Source organism: Hemitrygon akajei, chromosome 11 (genome assembly GCF_048418815.1).
Source record: "Hemitrygon akajei chromosome 11, sHemAka1.3, whole genome shotgun sequence".
NCBI classification, from domain to species: domain Eukaryota; kingdom Metazoa; phylum Chordata; class Chondrichthyes; order Myliobatiformes; family Dasyatidae; genus Hemitrygon; species Hemitrygon akajei.
Window position 1 is genome coordinate 42,143,779 of NC_133134.1, and position 18,103 is coordinate 42,161,881.

Here is an 18,103-nt window from a genome sequence, read left to right on the forward strand (position 1 = left end):
TCTACTGTAATTTAAGCTATTACTCACAGTACTCTGGAATGCGTCTCATCAGGACTGGGGACCTGTCTTCCTTTAGGCCCACTAGTTTACACATCACTGTCTCTTTAGTGGCAACGGTTGTATCGAGATCCTCACCTTCCATCACATCCATAACATCTGATTGGCATGTGCCTCACTGTGAAGTTTCCAAATTGCCTTGTATTACTTCTGTCATCCTAGCTTCCAAGGGACCTGTGTTTACTTTTGCCATCCCTTTCCACTTTAATTATAGAAACTTTTATTATTTGTTTTCATCTATTGTGCTAATTTACTTTGATATTCTAATTTCCCTTTCCTTAATGCTTGTTTAATGGTTCTTTGTTGCTTTTAAAATTTTTCCCCATCTTCAAGTTTCCCATTACTCTTAATGACTCTTGAATTCTCAGCTATTGTCACTAGATCCCCTACTCATTGAAATCCTTCATGATTTAATTCCATATTAGGTACTTAAAAAGGAAACAAATAGAGTATTAATTGCACTTTTGGTCTAATAAATGAGTTTTGGAATATAGACAAGAACTGCTCGGATGGGAAACAGCTCTTTCACTCTGGCTGTAAGGCTACTGAACTTCCTGCCACCACCCAGGTTTCATCACGTATGAAGCACCTTTAGTGCTTCTTTCATAGAAATTCATAGAAAACACCTATACTGTTTTCCTTTTAACTTGAATCGTAAACACACCTTATTGTTTGTTTGTGGTGATATCACTTTGTGTTGTGTGTGTCAGTTATATGTACTGTATTGTGCATCTTGGTCCGGAGGAATGTTGTTTTGTTTGACAGTAGACATGTGTACTGTGATAATAAATGGAACTTGAACCTGAACTTCACCAGCACAAAACAGCCTTTGGCCCACAATACTGTGCTGACCATCATGAAACTTCTAAGGTCAAAGATCAAGGTGCATTTATTATCTAAGTATATATACAGTATACAATCCTGAGATTCGTCTTTTCTAGACAGCCACGAAACAAAGAAGACCATGGGAGTCGTTCAAAGAAAAACATAATCCCCCGTGCAAAAAAAATTGCACAAACAGCAACAAGAAAGAGCGAGTGAAAGCACAGAATATAAAAACACAGAATCGTAATAGTCCAAGAGTCTTCATGATCAATTTAACCTTTTCTCCTACTCAGCCCATTACCCTCTACTCTTCTTACATCTATGTGCCTATCTAAGAGTCTTTTGAATGTTCCTATTGTATAAGCCTCTACTCCACCCCCATCAATGTGTTCCAGGCCCCTACTGCGCTCTGTGTTTTAAAATAAGAAACCTACCTCAGACATCTCCCCTGAACTTTCCTCCACTTCCCTTAAACAGTTGTCCTCTGGTATGGGCCATTACGACTCTGGGAAAAATTACAAAACAAAATTCTTTCATCGGGCTGGGATATCAGAGAAAATAAAACATACTAATGACATGGTATTACAAATTACAATAGATATTATACAAATAATTTTAATACTTACACACAACTCATTCCTGTTTGTATTAATGCTTTAAACTTATTTCACAATCAGCATTCAAGCATTCAATGCAGACCTGGCAGGGATGACACTCACCACAAAGGAAACTCTGGCGAGATGGATCTTTGATTACGTTAATGTCACAGGTAAAAAGTAAACAAAGTTTATTTCATTGGCAGCAATTCAAAAAGGATGTTGAGCTTCTATTCCTGTAGTGCTACAGGATTCAGTTTTAGGCCATTGAATGAAGAAATTCAATATTGTTCTTATACTTTTTAAAAATATTTAGATGTGATGTTTTCAAAATATTCACTCACCTGAGCTTTTACAATGTGGAACAAATAATGAGCATATTACAGTTCAAAGTTCAAAGTGCATTTATTTTGTATACATTATACAACCTTGAGATTTGTCTCCTTACAGGCAGCCACAAAACAAAGAACCCCAGTAGAACCCATTTAAAGATTGTAAAACACCCTATGTGCAGAAAAAAATAACAAATCGTGCAAACGATGAAGTAACATTCAGAAATGAATTCATGAAAGTGAGTCCACGGCCACGAAGCTGGTCACCATTGCAGCCGAACCAGGAGCCTGTTAGTTGCAGGCCACATCCTGAATTCAGTGCAGAGATGTGGAGTTGCGAGCTGAACACCAGTCCATCCCTCACCTCTAGCCCCAAAACACTGACCTTTTTAATCTGTCCCGGTGCTTGTATCAGCCAAACAGTGGGTCGATCCTCGCTCTTGGACCTGGGCCTTGCCACTTCGATACAATTTCGGGCCAGGGTCCCACCGTCTTGCTTCAGCCTATACCTAACCTCTCCAATTTGGTCCGGTGAATAATAAATAAGAATTTGAAGCAAATAAAACCCTATCCAAAATAATCAGTGCATTTAAGAGGGGAGAAAGAACATGCCCGGACAATTGGGATAGTCTGTATATTCCTGAAAGTTGTAACTTGGTACAATTGTAGTACAACCTTCAGTTGATTACAAAGCAACTCCAAAATTTTAACTATCAATTAATTTCTACATTTTTCATTAGCTACCATGGTGAATATTATAAATGAACAAATGCAGTTTTGTAATGAAAGAGAATTATTGTCATCTTGAATTGGTTGGAAATGATAATGTAGCGGGGTGGAAATGTGTCTCTACCAAAGGAGGTGTAAGGTGCTCCTTCCGTCCACGAGTGTGCAGGTCACCCTTGGGCAAGGTGTAGCACCTTCTAAGCCCCCTCACCCCCAACCTTCCCGATCAGGGTCATGTGGAACCATGGGAGCAGGTGGTGAATGGGTAAGTGACCACTGATACCAGGCAATCTCTGAAGAGTATTGATAATGGCAGGGGTCACCCATCTAGCAAAGACATTTTCCAGAAGAAGTTCAATGCCAAATCACTTCTGTAGAAAGATTGTAGAAACAATCATAGTCATGAGACCATGCACCTAATAATGATAAAAAGTTACAATCCAAAGGAGCTGAAGTGCAGTAATTTTCCCAAATCTTTTCACGTATCTATTAAAGAAAACAAAATACTTAATTTAAATTTTATCTCCAAGGCATACTCAAAGTCTTTTAACAAATGAGGTGGCAAAATAACAGGAAATCTACCATGTTGACTGAAAGTTTGGACTGTTGTAGGAGGTACATTTTACTAAATGAGCCAAATAGAAGTTCATAACTCATGCAGTTAATGTGTTCCTGTTATTTGTAGGTGTGGACTGCATCACCAATACTAGTGATTCCGGAGGATGGCTTCTAAAATATTGGGGATTCATCAGTGATCTCATCCAGTCTGCCAATTTCAGCAACACGAATTCCAGTGCAGTAAGTTCACAACTTTTCTGGATAGCTTGATGGTTGAAGGCAAGGTTGTTAAGGTTTCAATGTTGCAATACTATCTCTGTTAGTTGGATAAGAGAATCACCAAACGTTTGCTCCACATAATTGGAATGTTCAAAGCTAACTCAGGCAGTCTCGTGAGCAGCTAATACATTGCTTCTGCTCTTCTGCAGAGTTATTGCTCTGAGGTCTCAACACAGCTTTACCTCCAGCAAGTTTCATGCTTAGACCTACTGGTCCTGGGCAGAACACTGTCCAAAATTTTTGGTGACTGCTCTCCAAGTCACTTCTGGTTCAACTTCCCAATGCCTCGCACCAATAGGCAGAGAATGCACGGTCCTTGTTTAGCTCAGTGCAGGTGGGACCTGACCGCTGCATTAAAAGACTTATTAAAATGGACACAATTCCATGATTGTGATACAAGGTGCATACGTGGGCCATGTTTTTCTTTTTTCTTTCAGCTATGTTTACTTTGCCAATTTAATAATGCTGAATGGTCAAACTAGTGTTTGTGAAAAGAAATGGCCAAACATTTTAAGGTCTGACATTCTTTGGACATAAATCTACTTGAATACTCAAGAAACAAATAATCTGGAAGAAATGCCAAAGGAACTCAAGTAAATGCTAGAAGAACAAATAAACAGTACTGGAAATGAAATTTATGACTATGAATTTATGACTTAAATGCCTTCTAGCATTTACCCTATCTATCCCCCTCATAATTTAGTATACCTCTATCAAATTTCCCTTCTATCTTCTATGTCCTTGGGAATAAAGTTCTAATCTAAGCAACCTTCCCTTACAACTCAGGTTCTCAAGTTTCTCCAGTCTTTCAATCTTATTTACATCTTTCCTGTAGGTAGGTGACCAGAACTGGATACAATACTCCAAAGTAGGCCTCACCAACACCTTGTGCAATTTTAACTTAACATTCCAAGTCCTGTACCCAGTACATTGATTTATGAAGACCAATGTACCAGGAGCTTTCTTTATGATCCTATCTTCCTGTGACACCACTTTCAAGGAATTATGAATCTGTATTCTGATAGTCTTCCTCAGAGTCCACCGTACCCCCAATCTTGGCATCATCCACAAATTTTCTGATTCAGTTGACCACATTATCATCCAGATTGTTGATAGAGATGACAAACAACATTCATATCAGATATATTAGACATATCAGAAATAATATGTCCGTGCAAAATGAATAGCAGACCTATTGCATAATTTCTGTGCCATGTCGAAGGGGTAACTGCTAGTGTATAACGTTTCATTTCCTGAGCATCACAGTGCAAGGGTGCCAGAAGAAAGTTGGCACCTGAAGCTATCTCCATTGCTTTGCTTCTTGTATGCAATATCTGGACGAGGGGAAGGAATAGACGGACAAATCTACAAACTCAGACGGAGAAGATCAGAAATCGGAGAAACGTTGAACCAATGCATCACGCTGACCTACATTTAACCATTATGGACTGATTTGCTTTGAGCTTTGGGCTGATGGGCTTGAATCTCTGGAGTATTGTTCTATCACTCTATTTCTTGGTAACATTTTTAGCCCATTAAAAAGATTCTGTTGATCACAGTGAAACTGAGAGTAAATGGAAACAGAATTTACTTTTCATATATTTTCTTCTGTGACTCAGATCAGTGCAACTATCATTCAAAACGAGACAGCAAAGGACACGTTGCTCAGCACTATCTTTGGTGGCCTGACATCATTGTTTCCTGAGTTTACACCCACCAATTTCTCCAGCTGGTTTCAGAAACAACTACCGCCGCTGCTCCCTGCCATTACAGGTCCTGAACTCGACAGTATACCCACCAATATATCATGTGAATCTTACCAGGCCATGTGAGTATACCCATTTGTTTACTGAGCATTCCTGAATTTGGTGTTGGTTGCCATGCAAATTGCCAACTTGGCTTGACTGGGACTTTTAACTTGATTACGTTTTGCATAAAAATAAGTTTTTTTTATTTTCAATGAAAGGAGTGAGAAATCTACTTCAAAATCTCGGCGTGTTTGCAAATGTATTCTAAGCCAAGGGTGCAGCTTTGTAGCTTGCAAGCTGTATTGCTGAGTTAGTAAGAACGAGGTTCTTGCCTGGTACTCCTTGTATCTCATTGAAGAGGATGCAGTGTCAGAGATAAGACATAATTTGCACCTTAAACACTTGTGTCCAGGGAAGAAAACTGTGGCAGCAAGAACTGCTAGAATGCAAACTCTCGCCTCAATGATGAGTGAGTGTTCCATTGTTAAAGGTGCTGCCTTTTGGCTACAGCATTAAGTCAAGTTGTGTTTGCCCTGCTAATATGCAAAAAAAGGTTCCAGTTCTTAATTCCTAATAGTCAATATTTATCCCTCAATCAACATTACTAAACCAGGTATCTGCTCATTATCACGTTGCCACTTTCTACTGAAGCTGGCTGTTGCCTTCCCAAGATTACAATAATTGCTGTGTTTTTAAGAGTGTTTCGAGATATAATATGGTGGTATGATGAAAACCCCTTTATAATGCTACATAATATAAGTAGGTCAGGCAGCATCTGTGGAAATGAATACTTACTTACTCCCATTAGGCCATTGTCATTTAGGGCAACAATTAAAGTCCGCCATCTCTTGTGGTGTTCAGAGTCTCCATCATGTTAGTGGCTTCCTCTTGGTTTTTACTACTGTCAGTCATGCAAGTCCCAGGTTTTCATTACTGTCATTAAACCAATTGAATTATAAACATAAAGTCTAAAGTGACTTCACATCAGTAATTTACTCTGCACCAGCATTCCCATGACTTGCATAAATTTCTATCATTTATCTTGAGGGTAAGGCCTAAGTCCTTTTCTACCATAGGACCTGAGTTCTGTGGTAGTGATGAAATTTCATTCTCTTATTGAGTTATCTCCTTTTACTGAACCTTGTCTTCATGAAAGCTTTCAGGAAAGCTCTGAAGGGCTATTACAGCAAAAACTTCATGCCTTCTTAAGAGTTTCTTTATTTCTTCCCCAGGCAGTTAATCTGATCAAACATTTTAGTTAGCCTCCCCCACCCCCTCGGTCTATTACCTCAGTCACTGCACTATAAACACTTCAAACCACTTTTTATAATGCTGCTTACATTGTCAATATAAGCTGGCATTTATGTATTCACATTTTATTCCATATCTGTACTTTAACCTTTAACTTTATGTAATTCATTACCTTTTATACTTGTGAATATTATTTTTGTTGCATGTCATGCCAACAAAGCACAGTAATTCCTATTACATGTAAATGTATTTGGAGAATCAAGTTGATCCTTGATGATTGTTTCCTTGAGGTACCAGGAGCTGGAGGCCATTCAAAACTGAATTGCTCTGGTTTCCTTTGGTGTTTTGGGCACTGTGTGACCTAACAGTTGAGATCTTTTGGTTTTTGGGTCACAATGCAGAAGAAAGGTCTCTGCCCAATGGAATCCCCTTTCACCTCCTACTGCCATGGCTGCTTGGATTTTGGAACCTCTTCAAAATGTACTGGAATAAGAAAACTTCCAAATTTATAAAAGTACCATACAAGTATAAATACAAGACAATGAATTCAAAATTCACTGGTTCAGTGTCGTGAATTATTCCAGATTGGTATGCAATTGTTAAAGTATGAATTTACTATTCTCCCTACAGAGTGAAAGGATTTGACATGGTGTTCTCAGACTTAACAGTACCACAGCTGAGCATATTCTTCAATTTTACTAAAAACATCCTAACCTTCCAGCTCAATTCATCAGGTAACGTACACACATTGCTTGAAGTTGCAATTTTTATTTTCTGTGCTTGAGAAGGATAGTATCTTGGATGGAAAGAACGACACAAGAAGTAGGAAGAGGAGGAGGTCGTTCAGTTCTTTGCATCTGGTCTAGCATCATATAAGATCAGGGTTGATCTTTTACCTCAGTGCCACTTTCCTTCACTAATCTTAATTGTTCATTGTTTTGAATACACTAAGCATCCACAACTCTTTTAAAGGGAGTATTCCTACAGTTCGGCACCCAAAAGGTGATGGGGTTTCTTTTCATCTCTGCTTTGAATGCCATTTAGTTTGAGGCTGCGACTTTTAGTTCCAGATGGGGAAGATATTAATTCCACATCTACTCTGTCAAGCACAACAAGGATTTTGGTTGCGTCATTAAAATCACTTCTTATTCTTTCAAATTTGATTTCCTTATCTAAATCATCAATACAGGTTGTGAACAGCTGATAGACCAGCATCGATTCTTACAGCACTTCCATTGTCACAGCCTCCCACCTGAAAATGGCCAGTTTATATCTGATGTTTCCTGTTAACCAATCCTCTGTCAACAGTACTATCATGCACTCTAATTTTGTTTGCTACTCCCCCTGTGGCTTTTTATCAAGAGCCTGGAAATTCAAATACACCACATCAGTGTTTTCATCTTTAACTCTTCTGTTAATCACAACCTCAGGGAGCTCTAATGGATCTATCACATGTGACTATTGTAACAAAGTCACAGGAGACACTGAAGTTAGTGGATACAGAAGAGTTTTATTCAACAGAAACGAGCAGCGGGCATCATATTGAGACACACTCGGAGGAAGAGGCCTCCCGACCCAACATCACACGATCTTTTTATATGCTAAAGATCAACAGTAACAGCCGGACAATTCTATAATTACAATGTATCTACAATGCTTCTGTTGGATTACATATAGTTTACACACACCTCCTTCTTTGCACCCACTCTCCAGACACCCAATATGAATGTTGTTCAGCATCGTCTAGTTTGCAATCAACTCCAACCCAGAGCTCCAGGAAAACTATTGTTCAGGGCTGAATTTTAAATTCAATCTACAATCCATGTTCATGTCTAAAGATTGGTTCCTGGTGAAGTAAATATTTGCTATATACCCCAACTCCAGAATACACCCAGAAAACGTTGTCAGAAATCCATGCTGACTCTGTCCAACCCTATTACTACATTGTAATTGCTTCTTTTGTAATGGGTTTCTCAAAATATCAGCAATATGTTAATGACATTTATTTTGCCTTAAGCACAGAATGTTTGGAGAGGCTGTTTGACTCACTGAGTCACAACCATCAAGCCATTTACACCACTTCTCCACTAATACCATTTTATCCACCTGACATTCTCGTGTACTTTGGTCCCTTCCACCATCACAGACTCGTCTTCACTCCAGGAGTGATTTATGAAGTCCAGTTATGCTCTGGGTTCATCTTTGCATCCAGGTGATCACAAGGAGAATGTGTAAACTTTGCGATGTCAGCACTGCAAATCATGACTAATTCCAGACTGCCTGAGTTGTTAGATTGCAGTAACTTCCATTATCACATTATATCTTCCTTGTGTCCAGAGTCCTGATAAGTACTCCTGACGGTGCCACTCAAATGAGTTTTGTTTGTTGATAATGAACCCATTCACAATGCTCTCTTTAGCAGATGTCTGCAGCCCAAGCAGTAATGCAGTAGAAAGTGGACAGCAGTGAATCTCCTGTAATGCATTGTTACGAGCCATCTCATGCTGTGAACCCTTTCAATTTGATCCCATTGCTGTTTGAAGGCTCTGCCTCCTGTAATGTTGCTAACCATATCCCGTTGGGCTCTGCAGGTATTGCATGCACACGCAATGTGACTGGAAGCCGTGACTGGATAAGAAAGAACTTTTTGAAATTCTTCCAAGGCTTGAAATTAAGAGAGATCTTAGCTTTGAACAAAAACTTTTCTGGGGTAAGTCATTGAAACTACAACATCATCCACGCAGACTGCAGCCAATGGTGAAATGCATAACATCAAATTAGAAAAGAAGCACTTAATTTGTAAAAGCTTTTGAAAATGTTTTAACTAGGCATTTTCTTTTATTAGTTTGAAGTTCTGGACCTTCTTACTCCTGAACTACTCGCTGAGTTGACTGTGAGCTCGGAAGCACGTTTTAACGTAGACAGGATAAATCAGATCATTGATACCCTCACGGGCCGAAGTTTCAGCGACCTCATTGCCTATATCACCCAATTAAATAATGAAACATACATGGTAAGATAACTTTTCCTTTGTCTTTCAGTCTCCTATTCACCATCACGTGCTTCAAATGTCATTTTCAGTCAACAGTATTTCAAAGGTTCAAAGGTCCAAGTTAATGTCAGAGAAATGTATACAATATAAATCCTGAAATGCTTATTCTACACAAATATCCACAAAAACAGAGGAGTGCCCCAAAGAATGAATGACAGCTAAACATAAGAACCCAAAGTCCCCCCACCCCGCTCCCCTCCCTCCCGTGCATAAGCGGCAGAGAGCAACAATCCTCCCTGCCCCCCCCCGGCAGAAAAAAGCATCGGCACCCCCACCGAGCACTGCATTGCATTGAACTGCTGCTGCTAAGTTAACAAATTTTACGACTCATGCCGGTGGTAGTAAATCTGATTCTGATTCTGAAGTAAGTGGTTTATTGAGAGCAGTGTCACACATAAACAGGGCGGAGAAGAAGGCTCTTAGCCCCTTGGCTTTGTCGGTCAGGGTACTGCGTACAGGAACTGGGACATTACACTGAAGTTGTAGGTCTTTGGTGAGGCGATGGTTAGACTGCTAGAGTACTGTGTAGAGTTTTGAGCACCTGTGATGAGAAAGGTGTGGTTAAACTGGAAAGAGTGCAGAAAAGATTTACGTGGACATTTTCAGCTCTAGATGCTCTGAGTTATAAAGAAGGGTTGGCCGAGCTAGTCTTTATTGCTTGGCACAGATGAAAATGAGGTATGAACTGATTGAAATGCTTAAAATTGTGAGAGGCTTAGATTAGGTAGATGGTACAGCTTTTTTCTCTGGGGAAGGGGAGTCCAAAACTAGGGAGCATAGGCTTGCGGTAAGAGGGGGAAGATTTAAAAGAAGCTGAGGGACACCCTTTCCCTGCAGATGATGATGAGTATGTGGAACAAGATGCAGATGAAGAGGTTGAGGTAGACACAGTAGTATTATTTGAGAAGCACTTGGTTAGGTACATGGAGGGGCAGGGTTTAGAGGGAAACTCTAATCTCCCCCCAGCCCTACCTTTCTTTCTCTTTTATTTCCCATAATTCTCCACCTTCCTCCTAGCCCATTTCTCTCCAGCCTATCACTTCCCAGCTCTCTACTTCATCCCTCCCCCCACTTCTTATCCCCCCTCGACCATCCCATGTTACTTCACTCCTGATGAAGGGTTTCGGCCCGAAACGTCGTCACTACCTCCTCCCATAGATGCTGTCTGGCCTGCTGAGTTCTGCCAGCATTTTGTGTTTTTATTTATTTCCAGCATCTGCAGATTCACTCGTGAGGGCTTAGAGGGATGTGGTCCAAATGCGGGAAATCAGGACCAGCTGGGCAGGCACTGCTGCTATCATGGACTCGTTGGGCCAAAGGGCCTGGATCCCTGCTGTACTACTCTATGAATTGCTAATCCTGCCGGAAATTAATCGACTGTCCTTTCATTGCAGATGAACATTACATTTGGAAACACTGCAGTGGGGCACCAAATATTGAGCAGAATCCTGCATCTGTTGAGACCCATGTTTTCATCATTTAATACCACTGACTATGTTGCGTGGTTTCAGGACAGGCTGTTTTTACTGTTGCCCAGCATCACAGGAAAAGAACTTGCCACTATACCCTTCAACATAACTTGTGAATCTTATCAAGCCATGTGAGTACATTTGTCTGACGAGACAGGTCAAGCTGCAGTAAGAGTTGTGACTGAATCAGTAAACAGGTGTGATTTGTAGCAATGAGCTCATGTTTTCCATGAGTGTCCCAGAAGAATGCTAGTCAGTTTTCCCAGAATTACAGTGGATATAAAATCCAGCAATGCATTATTTGTTCCAATTAGTCCACACTGGTGTTTTAATCACACCTGAGAACTTTCCAGTTCCATCTGACTGGTCTTAACTTTAATTATTGATATTTTTAATGTCATTTCTAACTGGGTATTCTGTGCTAAAAGTTGCATTTGAATGGAGCCCCATTAGTACAAAAATAAACTGGAAACAGTGGGAGCTTTTACCCTCTGCTGGAACACCAGAACTCAGCTTGGTGATTCCAAAATGCAGCTGCTCTAGATCATCACACTGCTTTGCATTGGAGTTGAGAATCTAATGCTTTAAATGCTGGAGTAGAACGGGGGAAATAGAACTTACTGGCGAGGGAACTAACAGGTCACAGGTCATACACATGTGGGGTGGGGGGGGGGGGGGGTAGGAATTTTAACCTGAGAGAGTGTAAATGATTGGACTTAAATGCGAAAACATGTACCCCTGAATTATCTGACTGAAAAAGGAATGACCTTATTAAGTTCTTGGAGAGACAGCTGTGACACTGCAGACAGAAGGTGCTATGCATCCTTCTCTGCAGCCTGGGGTGTTTGTCAAACTGGATGCTGGAGCTGTCCTTCTGCCTAGTGGAACCTATAAACTATTGAGGGTCATCTAAAACTTGAAATCAAAGAAGTGTAAGAGGGGGAAACAATTTGATGCCGGCCCAACCTAATGGAGAGGCAGGTTTAGATTTTAAATATTTTGATGATGGAAGAAATTTGTAATGTAACATACTTAGCTGATTTTCCTGAGAGCAATGTCCAGGCTTTGAGAATCTGGAAGCTTGGACGAGGGGAGGATGGTTTCTGACAGTAAGTGCTTTTACAGAAACCCTTGTCAATTGGGGAGCTGGAGTCCTTCCAACCCTTCAGGTTTCCCCAGCAGACTCCACTTTCTCCTTACATGAACAAACTCGCTGCTCAGACTCAAGCAGCCCTAGTACAAGGATTGGATCTCCTCAGCTCAAACCCCCTACCCAGAAGGGTATCAGAACTTATTACTCTGGTCTTAGGTTCTCCTCTGCAGTATTATGACACGGAGATTGGAGGAGTTGTGGATGGAGCTGTAGGTTGTCAAAGGTTACAAGAGTATATAGACAGGCCGCAGAGTTGGGCAGAAAAATGGCAGTTGGAGTTCAATCTGGAAAAGTGTCAGGTGATGCATTTTGGAAGGACAAACCAGAAGACTGGGTACAGGATTAATGGTCAGTTACTTAAGAGTGTGGATGAACAAAGGGACCTTGGGGTTCAAATCCATACAACCCTTAAGGTCGCTGCACAGGTTGATAGGGTAGTTAAGAAGGCCTATGGGATGCTAGGCTTCATTAACAGGGGGATTGAGTTCAAGAGTAGAGAGGTCATGTTGCAACTCTACAAATCTCTGGTGACACCACACTTAGAGTATTGTGTTCAATTCTGGTCACCTCATTATAGGAAGGATGTGGCAGCTATGGAGAGGGTGCAGAGGAGACTTATCAGGATGTTGCCTGGTTTGGAGAACAAGTCACATGAAGCAAGGTTAGCAGAGCTGGGACTTTTCTCTTTGGAGCGTAGAAGAATGAGAGGGGACTTGATAGAGGTCTACAAGATTATGAGAGGCATAGATAGGGTGGATAGTCACTACCTGTTTCCCAGGGAACCAATAGCAAACACCAGAGGGCATATGTAGAAAATTAAGAGAGGGAAGTTTAGGGGAGACATCAGGGGTAAGTTTTTAAGTTTTTTACACAGAGGGTTGTGAGTGCCTGGAATGACTTGCCAGGGATGGTGGTGGAGGCTAAAACATTAGGGGTACTTAAGAGCCTCTTGGATAGGCACATGGATGAAAGAAAATGGAGGGTTATGGGGTAGTGTGGGTTTAGTACTTTTTTTGTTAAGGATTATATGGGTCAGCACAACATGGAGGGCTGACGGGCCTGTACTGTGCTGTAGTATTCTATGGTTCTATTACTCCACTGGCAGAAAGGCAGTCTGGCTAGAACACTTTTCTTAAAAGAAAAAGCAAACTTATGAGAAATATTAACTTTCAAGTTAAAACATTATCATCCTATCTGACCTACAAACTATTTCCCATGAAGTGTACTTAAATCCTAAATTTATACATCAGTACATTTTTTCCATTTTAATCCATATGAAAAAAATGCAATACACATTTATCAAATGTTTCTGATTACTTTAACAGAATTAAAGTGTTTAACAGTCTGTTAACGAACTGGACGATAACACAGCTTCCAGAGATTAGCAACTTTAGTAAAAATATCCTCAACTTCCAGCTCCATTCATCAGGTAACCTACACGCAATATTGGATGACAATTCTAATGAAAGCTGAGTATTTGTTAAGCGGAGAATCTTGTGGGCTGGGTGGTTTGGATTGGTCCTGCTGACTGTCAATCATGGAAGCACTCGCCCTCCCATTTGCTCCTGCTTTCCTTGCTGCAGCACATGTCTGCAGAGACCACTATATTACTGCACACTCTACAGCTAGTCAGTGTGTTACAGTACTGCTAACTAGATGTCATTGCCATGTCTTGGTCAATGGTTTTTCTAAGTCCCTCAATTTCAAAAATATTTAGAACGTATTAAAATCAATTGCAGGCTTTCTGGCTTAAAGCAAAGCTCTGTTCTATCTCAGCCTGCTAGGAGCTTTCTTGGAACAAGGCCTTAGCCCAGCACCATCTGAGGTCAGGTAATTGCTGCCTTATGTGAAGGTGTTGAGGTCCACCTAGTCCAGTGAATAATGATTGTGGGGTCCACAACAGCTCGTTTTGGTCTATGATATTCAAAATCCTGGAAATCTGGGTAGCGGCTTGCCCTGCTAGATCTTTGTGCCCGAGAGCTGTCTCACTGGCATAGTCCGTTAAAAACCATGAGCAAAGCTCTCATTATTCTGTCTAAACGCCTAATGGATTTTGCAGAATCAGGATTAATAGGATGATGCCACTCAACATGTTTATTACTCAGTTATGAATCTGAACAGTAACCTGTTCAACCTTAACTGCAGCATAAGCAACAATATAGAGGACCATGGGTAACCTTAGGTAGTTTCTAAGTACGTACATGTTCAGCACAGCATTGTGGGCTGAAGGGTTTTCTATGTTTCTATAGGGTAAATAGCCGTGTAGAGACTTGGGTGAAAGGTGGAAATGGTGCGGCATTGAGGACTATTACAAAATAAAATAGAAAATGCTGGAAAATAGAAGCTTCTACACTGAGAAACTCAAATGGAGATTGGGTTCTTACTTTGCAGAACATCATATTCAATCATATAACATTAACCTGAGCTTCCAATTACCAATTTTCCATCTCACTCACACTCTGACTTGCCTGTCTACTGCCTCCTACCCTTTGCCAATGAAATCCAGTGCAAAAGCAGGATCTCATCCTGTGACAGGGCACATTGCAGCCTCTGGAACAACATTCAATTCACAGGGAAGAAATGGGGCCAGTCAGAAATCAGAAATAGAAATCGATTCATGGAGTATAAAGAGTGGGTGAGTTACCAAATGAGAACTTCAGCTCAATCTCTCCAAAGCAAGAAGGTCAGCTGCAATTCTAGAGAAGGAAGCAGTTGCTAAAAGACTGAAACAGTGTGAAGTTTGATACATAGGAGGTACTGCAGAGGCAAGGTGTACTTAAAACAGTTAAAGCATCCCATCCAGATGGTATATTTTTAAACAAAATAAACTTTATTCACAATAAAAGATATTTATGAGAACAAACCATTCAATGCCTTTTCACTCTTTACATTCCGAGTCAAAACTGTTCTGTTGCATTCATGCACATCAAAAGCACCACTGTGGCACTCTGGGGTGGTATACTGCTACATTAATAACTGTAGGGCCTCTTCCCTCACCCCAGCTACTTCCTCTCCAGTAGGAGAAGAAGCCTACACCATGGTCCTTCCCCCAACGAGCCCTTGCAGTGGCTGTACCAAGCTTCAGTGTGTCCCTCAGCACGTACTCCTACAGTCTGGGTGGTATGCTTGAATCTATGGACTACTGACAGGGGAGGGGGTGGAATTCTGAAATTCAGATATTCAGCTATCACAGCCTTTTATCTCACATCTACAGTCTTTTATATTATTCTATCTTTTGCCTTGTGGTAATTACTGATTCCTTATTAGCTTTTACCACTTCCCTCAGTAAATCCATCACCGCTTCATGCATTCAATTCTTCCTGCTCTCCACACTGTCTCAGACTTCACATTTTGTTCTCTCCACCTTCTCCTGTTTAATTAGCAATTCAACATTTGCATCACCTCCAGTTTTTCTCAGTTCTGTGGAAAGCTCTTTGACTTAAAATGTTAATGTTATTCCTCTCTCCAGAGATGTCGTAAAGTCTGCTGAGCACTTGCACTTACACTTCAGATTGTCAGCGTCTTTAATATTTTGCTTTTAGCATACTGTATGCTGGATTGCTGCAGTGCTGCTGTTATGCAAACAACCTGCCTCCTGTTTACATTTGTACCTGTAATGTTATTGACCACATCCCTCTAGGCTCTGCAGGGATTGCATGTGGTGCCAACACAACTGGAAGCCGTGAATGGATACAAAACAACTTCCTGAAATTCTTGCACGGCTTGACTTACAGAGACTTCAAAACTCTGAACAAAAACTTCTCTGGAGTAAGTTACTCAAACTACAACAGCTTACATTTCTGGTAGAATACAGGGTTTCTTCTTTGATAAATATGGTTTTGCATTGTGATTTTAATGAAGCATTTCATTTTCATTAGTTTGAAGTTTTGGACTTACTCACTCCTCAAGTACTTGCCGAATTGACTGTGAGCTCTGAGGCATGGTTCAACGCAGACAGGATAAGTCAGATCATTGATGCCCTCACAGGCCGAAATTTCCGTGACCTCACTACATATTTCACCCAATTTAATTATGAAACACATATGGTAAGATATACTTTGTTTTTCAGTCTTCCATTCCCCTTCAAACAATGTCTGTTTCAGTCATAAAATCTCTTCTTAAGCAACCTGCCTGTAGTTTTGTGGAGAATTGTTTTGGAAAAGATTGGAGATGAACAATGGTGGCTCTCATCTTTCCTTAATGAATTGTGTTTCATGGAAACCGCTGATGTCCCGGATAATGACAGAGAACATGTTCAAAACCTGAGTATGTTCTCAAACTGAGATGGTTCTGAGGAACATTACAATATTAAGTCAATTTTCTATCAGAATTGTTTTCTGTGCTAACCTCAGTGGTGTCTGGAATGACCAAGGAAGTTCAATAGTCAAGCATGTTCAATAGTTTAGGTTGTTCATTGCTTAACAGATGAATATTCATAAGAGCAGATCTGGATTAAGTGCTAGGAAATGCCCATCCAGGGGCTTCAGTACTGATCCAACAGAGGTTTGGAGGGTTGGGAACTTCCTTTAACATGCTGTAGGGAGGAGCATGCAAGAGATTCTGCCAATGTTGGAAATGTTGAGCAACACTTAACAAATGCTGGAGAAACTCAGCAGGTCAGGCAGCAGCTATGGAGGGAAACAAACAGTCAATGTTTCAGGCCGAGATCCTTCAGCAGGAAAATCCAGGAGGACTTTAGGAGGAGTATCCTGTTTTGATAGCTCCTTCCTGCTGAAAGATGAAAATCCGTTCTTTGTTGCTGGAGACCAATGGCTCGGTTAATCCCTTTTGTTTTGCAATACGTATGCTTAAGTAAACTTGCAAATGTGCATGGTTCTATCCATCTGATGTTCATATAATAAACAGGACCCTGTATTTGTAAGAAACCCACACCCACCATTGGTTGCTTAGTTAATCTTTTGTTTTTACCAAGTGAACGGTAAGACTGCTGTTTGCCACAACTAAACTAAATGACACACCCCCCCGCCCCCATTCTAGAGCCCTTGTTTATGTTAGCTCGATGGTCTGAATGCAATATGACACAGACAACTGGGACTTTTAGATGTTCAGTGTCATCTTGTAATCAAGAAGATCCTGACTTCATTTCGATCTTTGTTGCCATATTTCTTGCTGGAGTTACCACCACACCATCCTAAAATGCCTTGTTTGCTTGACCACTTCTGTTTTGTCTAGGCACAATGAAGCTATTATTGTGCAACACAGTAATATCACCAGGAAAGATAAAATGTTATAAGGGGCACCTGTACCCTATAGTCATTCGCATATTGGTAGCTAAAAGAGAAAACTAGGCAATGAACAGAGTAGGGAGATTAGGACTATGAACAGTTTATAACTTGATCTTATTTTATCTATAATTATTATTGTGGACTTTGACCAAATAATGAAATTAACCTTTCTATCCTCCAAGATGCATATTACAGCTTTTGAAAACACCACAGTGAGGGACATGACCTTAAGGAGGATTATAAGGCTGTTGCAACCTGCATTTTCGTTTTTTAATGCCAGTGACTACGCTGAGTGGTTTCGGAACAAGTTATTCTTGATGCTGCCTAGTATTACAGGAAATGAACTCTCAGTTATACCTACCAACATAACTTGTGAATCTTACCAAGCAATGTGAGTATCCTGTGTTTAAAATTTGTTTGAGATGAGAGAACCCTTGGTAGATATTTGGAGCTAGAAGTTATTATGTCCCATAAAAGGCAGGATATAGTGTCACTATGCAACATGCACGTGATCCTTTCTGCCAGTTTGAGTAACGTCGTGCTTGTAACCTTGTAACCTCGTGAGTAACCAAGGGGCTAGAGGCTCTTTTTAGACTTTGGTGGGTGGGTTTGGGTGTAATGGCAGTTAGCCTGAGACACTGAATGCTGTGGAGGGCCAAAGAGGATGGGAAGGGGTCGTCATAGCAATCAGACAGATATCTGGGGAAATAAGTGAATATTGGTAGTGCCTGGCTGGAATGCCTATTGTGGGGAAAGAGTGAGCATGGGGGCTATTATCTGAGGAGTACATTGATGTGGGAAGTTGTGAAGT

General features: G+C 40.7%; 1 protein-coding gene across 1 annotated transcript in view; it reads left to right on the top strand.

Moving 5' to 3' along the window:
- LOC140736333 (uncharacterized) overlaps positions 1-18,103 on the top strand; it is a 457,303-nt gene that overhangs the window by 121,894 nt on the left and 317,306 nt on the right. Inside the window, exons 9-19 of the mRNA XM_073062333.1 lie at positions 1,560-1,651; positions 3,222-3,334; positions 4,993-5,201; positions 7,003-7,106; positions 8,964-9,082; positions 9,218-9,385; positions 10,819-11,024; positions 13,372-13,475; positions 15,687-15,814; positions 15,925-16,092; positions 17,475-17,683. Of these exons, the coding sequence (XP_072918434.1) occupies positions 1,560-1,651; positions 3,222-3,334; positions 4,993-5,201; positions 7,003-7,106; positions 8,964-9,082; positions 9,218-9,385; positions 10,819-11,024; positions 13,372-13,475; positions 15,687-15,814; positions 15,925-16,092; positions 17,475-17,683 (1,620 nt within the window). The remainder of the gene's footprint in view (positions 1-1,559; positions 1,652-3,221; positions 3,335-4,992; positions 5,202-7,002; positions 7,107-8,963; positions 9,083-9,217; positions 9,386-10,818; positions 11,025-13,371; positions 13,476-15,686; positions 15,815-15,924; positions 16,093-17,474; positions 17,684-18,103) is intronic.